Raw genomic sequence first — 11,899 nt, forward strand, 5'->3', positions numbered from 1 at the left:
GAATGTCTGTCACTTAAGCAGAGTGTGGGTAAGGGGAGGAAGCTACTGGAATCAGACAGGCTGCGGTGAAACCCTATCTCCATTACTTTCTAGCTAGGAGACCTAGAACAGGTTATTCAACCTCTTTTGGTCATCCTTTCCACAACCCTAAAATGAGAATGATACAATAGAATGCCCTCTTATACATCGGTGAGAGCACAATGAAAGCTACGAAGATAAATCATTAAACAGAAAACCTCAAACTGCAGAAGAACACATATAATGTCACCCTATTTCTATTAATTTCTTTTCTGGAAAAACATACACACACAAAAACCTCTTCATAGTAGTCACTCCTGGAGATTAAGAATGGAGAGATTAGAAGTCTTGATTTTCTCCTTTACATCCTTTTCCATCATTCAGTTTCTTACTATGAGCATATATTACCTTAATTTCTAAAACAGGGAGAAAAATCCTAGTCATTTAAAATGAAGCATGATAATTCAATTAGTTGTTCACTTAAACTAGGTGCATATCTCTCCATGTGTATTATACCTCAATAAATAGGTGTAATGTTTTTAATGAGACAGATACATGTGCTCAGACATGAAAAGGTCATTTCTATTTTAACTCAGCCATTCAGAAACAGCCAGATGCCTCCCTCATCCAAACCACCAAATGAAGGCATCAATTCCTGTGTCAGTGCTGAACTGTCTTCCACTGAAGGGAAGCACGTCCCATCCCTCCTAATCCACACTCTCTCTACTCTTTGACCAGACACTTGGTTCAGGGGCCACAATACATGAACTTCACTATAGAGACTTATTCCATTTCTTATCCCATAGCTTGATGTTTCACTATATGCTGCCTTCTTTGTTGTTTCTTTTGTTCTACCTCCCCATAAACTCTTTTTCAACAGAAACATGCATTAAAGCCACTTCCGTTCTAGGATAGATCACAACACAGAACCGAACCAGAAAAAATTTCTCCACAGGTACCTGTTCACTGACTGAAGGTTAAAGATGGCCAATGGGGCAATTCATAGCAGTAGTTTCCCATACCCTACCCGGAGCCAAAGCACAGGCCTGACTTTCTCTCCTACCCTTCCTTCAATTCTCTTCTTGCCACCTCTCCTTTGGGCAATGCCTCAGACCCACAATGTCCAGTAAAGCACCCTCTTTAAACTCCACTTATAGAAGAACCTGAGAGATAAATAAGTAGTAACAGTTTTCTCCTCCCGACCCTTCCTTCTTTAAACCTAAAATTTTCTGTTTCTGATCATAAACCTTGTCTATTTTGTGAAACTATACCAGGCCACTTGGGCAGTTGAGGGGGGTAGAGGGGACCAAAGAACTGCTCGAAGTTACTGTACGTTGGGAGTAAAAAGCACAGAACTTTTGGACTACTGCAAGTCTTAGGGGGAACCAGGACAGAAGGGACTGGCAGTGGACCAAGGCCATTCAAGAGGATAACATTCAGGAGTACATCCACAGTTAGTGTTTAGTTTGCAAGTACTGCCATAACAAAGTAATACAGATCGACTGGCTTTAACAACAGATATATATCTCATCAGTTCTGGAGGCTAGAAGTCTAAGATCAAGATGTCAACAGAGTTGTATTCTTCTGGAAGTCTCTCTCCTTAGTTTGCAGATATCCATCTTTGTGTGTCTTCACATGCTCTTCCTTCTATGTCTCTCTGTGTCCTAATACCCTCTTATAAGAATACCAGTCATGGGGCACCTGAGTGGTTTAGTGGGTACACCGTCCAACTGTTGGTTTTGGTTCAGGTCATGATCTCAGGGTTGTGAGATCAAATCTCATGTTGGACTCCAGGCTGGGCATGAAGCTTGCTTAGGATTCTCTCTCCGTCTGTAAACCCCGTTCTTGCTCACTCAAAAACACAAAACAAAACAAATACAACTCATACCATGGATTAGGGCCTACCATATGACCTCATTTGACCTTAATCAGCTCTTTAAAGTTGCTATTCCCCAAACACAGTTGCATTCTGAGGTACTAAGGGAAACGACCACATCTTATGATGGGGGGAGGGAGGGAGGTCAGGGGCACAATTCAGCCCATAACAGTCAGCAACAGGGAAAGGGAGAGAAAGGAGCTGCAAATGCAGCTATGGAGAGATGAAAGCACACTCCACATTTGGAGAAGGAAATTTCACCTCTTCCCCCAAATCTAGAATTCCCTTTCTCTCTCAGTCCTTTGACACAAAACTCCCATTTCCATTCTGAGTCCTGATGACTGCTGATTCCTAATGATACATCTTTCTAATCCCAAATGCAGAGCCCTTACTAGCTCTACCACTCCTCTGGCCCTTAACCCCATGTGGCCTGTGGTGGCTCTTGATAACCTTGTACATGACTCACTTGAGGCTTCCTCTCAGGTCACTATCCCATCCCACGCTCAATCCACGTTCACCTTACACTGGTTCTTCACAGGATTCATACCTGTCCCACTACAGATCAAGGCCACTGGAATACTCTTCTCCTTCTCCTCGCCTGCCCAGCCCTCTCTCAACTAATTAATAGCATCTTATCGTTAAGATCTCAGCTCAAATGCCTCTTTCTCAAGAAAGCTTTTGAAGATACCCCCCACACACAAACACACATCTACCCTAAACACAGGCCTTCTCCTATCCTCTCTCCTAGCTTTCTGTTGTAACTCTACCAAATTTAATTACATACTTGCATTGTTATTATGCTATTAACATATGTCTCTCCCACAAGACTGGCATATACTCATAAGTACATAAGTGGAATCCGTATCTGGTTGATCCATCATTACCTACTGGGCCGCTAGAGCAGTGTCTGGCACCCATAAGTGCTCAGTAAATATTTGTTAGCTAAAGGAAAGAATAAATGAAGTTGAATCAGTGTAAATCAGTGATTATATAGATTTATTTTTGCTGAATAAACTCACTTTGAGATAGAGGCAGTGTGAAATCATTAATGATTCCTAGATGACACACAGATATGAAGAGATCTTGAACCAATGGAACCATTCACAGAAAGCAGAAATTTAACGGTTCTCCTATGTCACAATTCTGTCAAAATTACTTAAACATGTTTTCTATATGGAATTTTGCATGTGTATTAATTTTTTTATATATTACCTATCTTCTGCAGGTATTTTTAGTCCTTTAAATAGGTTATCTGCAGTCCCCCTCTCCCTGTGGCTCATTCCACTGCTCAACTTTGGCCTAAAACCAAAAGAATTCTTTACATGGGGTAAAGAACTGACAGAGCCCCATAGTGACTCCAATTCAACACTTTTTCATTCTCTCCTTCATATTGAGCAGGAAACACTCAAATTCTGGGAACAAGATCTGTGTCACACATTGGAAATGTTCATATCTGCTGATAACACTCAATCTACCTCGGCTAAGTGCATGAGGAAGCCACATGGTCACAATCTAACAGAACACAGAACATAACTAATACACTGAAGCAACATTCCATATGTTATCACTTTCAGCTTTACACAACATGTGGAAACAGGCTCCTGCACCACTTGGTTGTGTCAGAACATCTAAAAGAGGAGAATGCATGTTTGGGATTTATTATGGTCACTCACCTCAGGAAAGTGGCCAAAGGAGTGCATTACAACCTCCACATGTCTGTATGTTACAGATTTCTTTTTTAAAAGAAGTATTTTCTGGGATGTACTTATCCTTCAGGTACTTGGACTATTTGTGCAACCCTGGTTCCTTTGAATGTTTGAAAGCAAAAGGTACCAGTAACTACTAATGAGAAATTATTTTACAATAGAAAACAAAACTGGTCTTTTTATAAGTATTGCAGCATTTGCATGAACTCAGATTACTGAGTAATTTTGTTTCTTGTTTTGTCCTCTGCTCTCTGTGCCTCCCCACCCCTTAAAGTAACAGACACCATCTTCTGTTTTTTTTAACCTCAACTATTTTATCCAAGTTCACCAGGGCTTCTCAGTGAGTAATTTTCCTCATGCTAAAGAAAAAACATGCAGCAAACAGGAACTCATATAAGCCAGAAAAATAACAGTAACATCATCAAAACCTCAAAATAATTTACCCAAGGAAAGTGAAGCTCAATTTTGAGAGCTTAGCAATTGAAATAAATGAACATTGCAGCATTATACAGTCGATTTTTATGTTTTTAAAGAAAACTTAAAATTCAAAAGACATTAAGTTGAATGCTTGAAACCCTTTTCTTAAATTCCTTTTTATCAGTAATCAAACATTCAATGCATTGCTCACAACAGGTAAAGCAATGTGTCAACAACTAAGACACTTCCATTCATAGCCAGAGGCTACAAGTCTCTAGTCTAATTAACAGGGAAATAAAATCTCCAAAGAAGCAAATCTACTCCCTCATTAAGCTAAGCAGACCTGGGTCACATGTCTCAGAAATGACCAAATTGATCACTGGCTGTAAGGTTAAAATATTAATGATTCTATAAATAGTCAATGCACCAGTAAACTCCATAAAATAAAGGAAATCCTAGGGAAGTGCTATAAGCAGACCAACTTCACAATACATGGGCTTCAAATATGCAAAGAAAACTACCCTAGCCCAAAGTTCTATCTTTAAAAAAAAAAAAAAAAAGAATACAAATCAAAAGAAGCCTGATATCCTACTAAGCAATTGTTTCCTAGTAATAAAACTCTTTCCTATTTTACATCTAGTTATAAAAATACTTTCTATCATTTTAAAGGATGAACTTCAGAAGGAAGTGAGGGAATGGTATAGCTTCTGATATTCACATCTGTGAATTTATACTATATAATGCCTATCCCAATGGCTATTGTAACACTAAATGAAAAAAGTCAGTTATGAGTGTTCTCCCATGAATATTTGAAAAAAAAATTCTTATGCAAATTAACTGTTCTTCAAAACTATATTTTGTCAGTTTGGCCAATTATCAAAATTGTTTCTTCCAACAAAAATGAAATTGTTTTAATTATCTGATGCTCATGACTACTTCTTATCTTTACAAAAATGAGAATGTGTTTTACTAGAATACCATCACCCACAACATAATATAGATCTATTCAAAATAACTTACCTTCTAGGAATTTAAAATATGGTAACTGCCCAAATATTTAGGTTCATTTAAAATTATTTCAGCCCAAACCCAAAACCCCAGAAAAATCATTTTGATGGAAACATTTCATTTCACTCCCTACATAACCCAACATAAAGCTAGGTTTTCTGTTACACGTAGTGCTAAAAGACATTTCGTTGCTACAGCAACGAAACTCAGCTACCTGTGGCCATGATTTGTTAAGAATTCCTCCAACCAGTAAATTCTGTGCTGTGCATTCATAAAACCAAGAGAATGGCTAGAAGAGCTCAATGCAACATAAAAATTAAGGTTTAATTTCCAGCTTATGATTCACCCACATACATATGTGTAACTTGTATCATATATGTACATATATACATAACTATGGTTCTCCCAACTCCATGAAAAAGGGGAAAATCATGCCAAATTGCCATTTTAAAATGGGCACCAAAAAGCTGCTTTGTTTTAGATTTCAGTGAATAATTGCTACCTCTTCCCCAAAATTTATCTTAAATGGTAATAGAGAGTATCTGGAGAGAATTTTTAAAAACACAAATTTGTTATTTATATCCACTCACATTCCAAAAGAAAAAAAAAAATCCTGAGGCATAATTTCCTGTCTGTTCCAGTAAGTGTAGCTTCTTCAGCAATGAACTGATTTAGAAAGTATCAAGCAAAAGCATAGAGAAAAAAATGGAGTTGTCACCACCTTCATTCACCAAACTGCTTCTGCAGGCTACTCACCCTCACCGGGGGGCTCCAGGCTTGCACCCGTGGCTGCTGTCCACCCTGGGAGCTCTGCAAATCTTTTGAGCTACAATTAGCCACAGTGTTACTCTGAGCCCTTAATGCATTTGTGCAGTTCGTCCCACTGCCCCCACCAGGGCCAGGTTTCCAAGGCCTCTGCTTGATGCCATCCAGAAGTCTGACCAGCAGGATGTTACTTGGAAGCTCCTCAACACCCGAGCCAACAAGAGTCCTGCACTCGGGACATCGGAGTTCATTTCGGGAACCTACAATCCCCAGCAAACATCGTTTGCAAAACGTATGCTGGCAAGGCAAGACCTTTGCCGAAGCGTCAAGCCGCTCTAGACACACCGGACACTCCAGAAGATCCAACAAGGAAGATTCATCCATCTTTATCTAGTTTACTGAGAAAAAGGCTTCAGAAATGTTCATAGTTGTGTGCATCCCTTAAAGTGATTCATGTAACATCCATTTCAGATTTTGCTCTGGAGTAATGGGGAATGGGGAGGAGAGAAGACAGAAAATTAGTACTGTTATTTGGGGGAAAAGGTTCACAGAGGAGCCAAGAACCAAAAAGTACACAAGAGTGCTTCCTCTAAATAGTGCAGCTTTGCTTTAGAATGTGGTTCCTGAACTCCAAAGTCAACAATTAAAATCAAAATGGGCTTTTCAAACAATTCAAAATTATTCCCTAAAGATATCTAGGAGTTCACTGTGCAGAAATATCTATCAAGTACTATACAGAATTCCTGCAATAAAATGGGATTTATGAAATGCAATAAAGAACATTTCTTCAGCCCTCAAAGTGATATTGGCTGCCTTAATCAAGTCCTCAACTCATATGAGAAGCTGAACAGAAGCAACCGAAAGTTTCCTCTACCTGAAATTACTTTTAAACACAACAAACTTCCAATCTTTAAGCTACTTTAGTGTTTAAGAAACCATGCCTCATGTGATCACTTGCGGTAAATGATCCCAATATTAAATACATATGTTTCTTCGCTGCCCTTAAAAATAGAACTGTTTCATCTTGCCCAACCAAAATGAGCGGAAGGTTGACAATTCTAAAGGACACAACTAAAGATTTGTTTGAAAGCAGCTGAAATATAAAAGCACCCTTCAGGGTAGTGGTTGACAAAACTCTGAAACGGATTTCTGAACGGCCTGTCCTAATCCCATTCAGAAAATCTGGCAAAATTATCACCAAAAGAATTTCACAATGGAATGCTGGAATGAAAACTGTGTGCATAATATGAAAATGGGACCATTCAGGAAAAAGCATTTAAAGCCGCGACTGCGCCGCTCTCCCCTACCACCAAAATAAATGTAAAGGGGAATACCTAAGAGAAAAAGGGTAAGAAGACTGTGATGGAAGCATTAACAGCTGTTCTGGACAGAGCCGGGAAGCGGCGAGCCCCAGGGCTGCGCCCCTCTCCCACGCTGCCAAGCACAGGTACTGCCAGACCCGCAGGGAGACGCGGCGGCAACTCGCCGCAGACACACCCCGGAGCCAGGTGTTGGCGACCAGGGACAGGGAAGGTCCCGGGCTGGCGCTGCAGCCTGGCCACTGCCGGAACCGGGATCTCATTCAACAGCACTCCTCTCCACCACCCTTGGGGTCAGGCCGGGCACATAAATCCCCCCCACACACCCCAAACGACTGCTGGAAGTTTTCAAGGACTTAAAAATAAATCCGCAGCCTTAAGTTGCGAAAGTCAGCCCCACAGAGTGCCACCTTTCGGGAAACATCTATGACGCCGCAGAGATGAGGCGGGAGTCCCCAGAGAGAGCGAACCACCGGAGAGAAGGGAGTGCCGGGCTGCGCCCGGGGAGACCGCGGCACCGAGCCCGGGCAGCTTCCTGCCGGGAGTCGGCAGCCCGCACCGTCCCGCCTCCGGGCCCACGGGGACCCGAGGGCGGAGGGACTTGAGGGACCGACTAGCGCGGAGGGGAGCGGGCGCCCCGACCACCTCCTCCATGGCCGCGGGCGTCTGCCCGCGTCTGCTCCCCGCACCGCCCCTCGCCCTACCTCGCGCCTCGGCTCCTCCTCTTTGTTCGCGGCCCCGCAGCGGCGGCGGAGCCCGATGCAGATGCGGCCCCGCCGCGCCCGCCTCTCGCAGCGTCTCTGACGCCGCGGCGGCACCCGGAGACTCCTCTCTGCTGCCCCCCTCGCGCGCGCACACACACACTCCGCCGCCGCCGCCGCCTCCCACTTTCCCAGCCGAGGAGGGCGGAGGAAGACGAGGAGGAGGAGGAGAAGGAGGACGCCGAGCCACTGCGGGCGCCCGGGGCGCGAGGGGGCGGCCCCGCACCACAGCGCCTCCCCCCGGAGCGGGCGCGGCACCTCCGGGAACTGCGGGCCCGGCGCGCCTTCCTCCCGGCGCTGAGGTACCTGCGCGCGGTTCCCGCCCCCTCCCCCGCCGAGGGCGAGTGGGGGCGGGGGCCTGAGGGGGCGCTGGAGAGCTGAGAGTCCAGGAAGCGGGGTCCCCAGGAGCGACGGAGGTAGACGGTTTGGGGGCACACGCCTCTCCCTGAGGGAAACGCGCCTGAAAAATGAAGCAACCGGAGGGGGAGAGGATTGGGAGAGGCGGCGGAGTGAAGAAGGACGGCGCCATGGGGCGGGGGCCGGCCGCGTCCTACTCAGGCCCAGTGGTGCCCGGCGGCCCGGGACGGACGACTCGGGGCGGGACCGGCTGCGGCGCGGGAGGGGCGGGGGCCGGGGAAAGGGCGGGAGCAGCCCTGGCGGGAACGGATCCCACTTTCCCGTGCATCTGTACGCCCAGGCCTGCGGAGACACTTGGTAGAGCGAGAGTTAAGTGTCGTTACCCCGAGGTCCGAGAGAGGCCCGGTGGATCAGCGGGGAAAACAGTCCCAGGGCAGCTGTCCACCCGCCCGTGCTCTGGCCGCCGCTGGCCGGCACTGCTCCCCGGGCCTCCTGCGTCCAGGCATCACGCTGCCTCCCCGGGGCACAAACCCGAGCCCGCTGGGAGGATGGCTGACTCAGAAACTCAAAATGGGAGGGGACCGAGACGGGGAAAACAGTTGCGGGGATTTACTGTTGTACCCGCCCTAAATGGGGAAAACTCAAAAGTCTGACCCCAGGTGAGCTGGCACCGGGGAGCGAGCTGAGAGGCGCCTCTTTTATCTGAGCCTGGGAGGCAGCCATAACCGTCACTGTAATCTTTGTTTCGGTTGCCGCAGGCGCACACCTGTAAACTCTGAAATGTAGTTTTGAAAAACATGTCCACAGGTTTTGAGATTTGTTTTTCAGAACTCGATTCAGAGGGGGAAACAAATTAAAATTTTGTCATTATCTCAACGTTGCCTTGGTTTTATTTGCATTCCCCATCAACTTACAAAAAAGGTATCCCAAACACCCTTCCTCAAAGGTGTGCAGAAACTGAAAATAAGAGGACTTGAAGATATTATGCAAGAAATCCCTGCCTAGCCAGCGAGCAGGGTGACATTCTGAAGGGGAGCCAGATTATTTTCTAGTCTCCACCCAGGCCGCTGCTGAACTATTCGAGAACAATGAGATCACCTAAGAAAGAGAAAAAAAAGTTAACAGTTAATAATTATCATTCATTGTATGTGCTAAACATTCTGCATCCATTAATTCAGTCCTTACTGTAGTCTCAGACCTTATGCCTCCTTAGCTTTGTTCTGAATAGATTAATATGCTGAGAATCATATTGTGTGAATACCAGAAATAACAGCCGCTTCCCCCTTCATTGGAAGCGAGCAAAGACATGTGCATTCGGGCTGAGAAAGCAAGGGAAAGAATGAACAGCATGGAGAATTTTTCATCCAATAATCTAAAAAGAAGGCACTCTGAAAGTGACTACTTAGCCTGTATTCTGCAGCTGGACCTGTGCAGATCAAAGTGGGGCTGACTGGAAGATTATAGTAAGTAAACAGATAAATATGAGTATATGCAATGTATAGTTCTTAAAACCGAAGTTCAAAGAGGTTCATTTCATCCCCAGGTCAAGCAGTCAGTTGTGCTGAACCAAGACTCAACCTCAGATCTCTGGATTCCGAGTACCCTTTCTTACAAAACGCCTCAGGGAAAACTAAGAGTACTATATCTGCTCCCAGGGGAAAGAGGACACTGTTAATCATGTAATTACTCTGGAGAGCAAGGGACAATTTTTTTGTTCTTATTTTGGTTTTTTGTTTGTTTTTACGGAGAACAGTATATAAGGTCATGGGTGGAATGGTGCAGCTCATGAAACTAGGCCAGAAAATCAGTAAGTCACACCCATTACCAAAGAACTGAAGACAGTGTGTCCAAGACTAAAGTGAACAAGGGAGCCCCCCAACACATCCCATGAATAGTAACTGGCACATGGCTGCCGTTCTTTGAATGTCCCTGGTGCTAGTTCACTATGTTTTGGAGAACACAACTCTTCTATTAGCCTTAATTACTCTAGCTGTAAAAGCAAGTTTTAGGCAAATTAAAATTAAATTGAGCCATCTTTCTTCTGTCAAATGGTGAAAAAATAATACCTTTCTTAGAGTGTTCTTGGAAGAGTCAATGAAATAATGTGCTGGTTCTTTGTAATCTGCACCTCTCTATTAAAGAAAGATCTCATTATCGTTATCTGCCAAAAATTACCTTGGCAGAGTTATACTGGGTAAAATCCTTCCCACGGTCTTTGAAAAGTTTGAGAAAACACTAACACTTGCAAAATCCAATCAAGAGAATACTATAGGGGAAGGAACAGTTGGGGAAAGAGAAGCATGTTCATCTTATCACTTCTGGGAATGGAACATAAAGAATGTAAGAATGATATACTTATGGCCCCTATGACTTTGAGTAGATACGAGAAAAATATAAACACACCCTGTACACAGTAATGATAGCTTGGCTTAATACAATTCTGGTCCTCCCAAGACTTCAAAGTACTTTCATAAGAGTTATCTCATTTATCTTCTAGGCATCCCTCTGAAGCAGTAAAGATAGATATAATCGTCCCCATTTGCAGATGGGAAAAAATGAGGTGTAAAGCATTTATTGCTTTTAGTAATAATGTTATGACACAAATCAGGCTTTTAAATTCCCAGACCAGAGCCCTCTTTTGTAAGCTTTGGGGTCATGCTTATACATGCATATACATACATGTATCTGACCATCATTTTCCTTCTAAACTTATCTGGCGCCCAGCTGCTGTGACATTGGAAAATGCAAGCACTATTTACCCAGTTGTTTAAACTAGAAACCTAGGGGTTGTCTTCGATTTCTCCCTTTCCTCTCCATCCCTCTCCATCAAGAAGTCTGCCAGCTATCCCCAAAATACCTCCATTACACTTTTATTCAAGCCACCATCACTCTTTTCCTCTGGCCCTCCTAACCCGCTTTTCTTCCACCCCTGTCCCCACAGTCTTTACCCTGAATATAGTGACACCCAGAGCAAAATACAAAAAATGCATAAGAGATCACATTATACCCTTTCTCAAACCTCATCAATTTCTTTCTATCATAGTGGGAATAAAAATTAGGCACCTTCCCTATCTTATGAGTTCATGTGTCACTTGGCCCCTACATCATCCTGTTTGTCTTCTTCATAGTACTGTCCAGCATCTCATTTTTTGATTCCTAATTTATTGCCTATCTCCCTTACCTGAATATAAGCTCCCTGAAAACATGGACCGGGTCTGTCTTCTTTACCATTGTAGCCTGGACAGCCAACCCATGGTGGATACCAGTGACTGATTCTCAAATAAAGAATTAATCAAGTATAGAATTACATGTATTACAATCTTAAAGCTACATACATACTTAGTGCTTCACTGGCCCACAGATAGGAAATCAGTCAATGTTCCAAATTCCATTGACAGCCTTTCTTATAATCTATCAGTCAATAAGTTTTTATGTAGAAGATGAGGACACGATTCTCTTCTCAGTTAAGCTGCAGAAAAAGCTACGTATCACATACCAGCTATGTAACACAGAACATAAATGCAATGCCAGTCTGCATTCTAAGCCTCAGTCACCATCTACTTCATTCTCCAAGCAAGTAGGAAAAGTAAAAGTTATCTCCAGCTCCCCCCCTTTTCCCTCTGCTCCCTCCCCCACAGATCAATGATCCAGACATCATTAGAAGTGCTTTTT

The 11,899-nt window shown here is 43.8% G+C and overlaps 1 protein-coding gene across 2 annotated transcripts in view; it reads right to left on the bottom strand.

The window, feature by feature from the left end:
- The window catches only part of SH3RF1 (SH3 domain containing ring finger 1), a 180,612-nt gene extending 172,297 nt beyond the window's left edge, over positions 1-8,315 (bottom strand). Inside the window, exons 1-2 of one of the 2 annotated variants that reach the window (XM_013059182.2) lie at positions 8,177-8,315; positions 5,782-6,269 (exon numbers count right to left, since the gene is read on the bottom strand). In XM_013059182.2, coding sequence (XP_012914636.1) covers positions 5,782-6,174 — 393 coding nt within the window. In that variant the 5' untranslated portion in view covers positions 6,175-6,269; positions 8,177-8,315. Of the gene's footprint in view, positions 1-5,781; positions 6,270-7,813; positions 7,954-8,176 lie in introns of those variants that run through there. The other variant, XM_004758112.3, reaches the window with a different exon arrangement.
- Positions 8,316-11,899: the final 3,584 nt, after the last annotated feature.

This window comes from Mustela putorius, unplaced genomic scaffold (genome assembly GCF_011764305.1).
Source record: "Mustela putorius furo isolate JIRA1106 unplaced genomic scaffold, ASM1176430v1.1 tig00000242_pilon_pilon_pilon, whole genome shotgun sequence".
Classification (NCBI taxonomy): domain Eukaryota; kingdom Metazoa; phylum Chordata; class Mammalia; order Carnivora; family Mustelidae; genus Mustela; species Mustela putorius.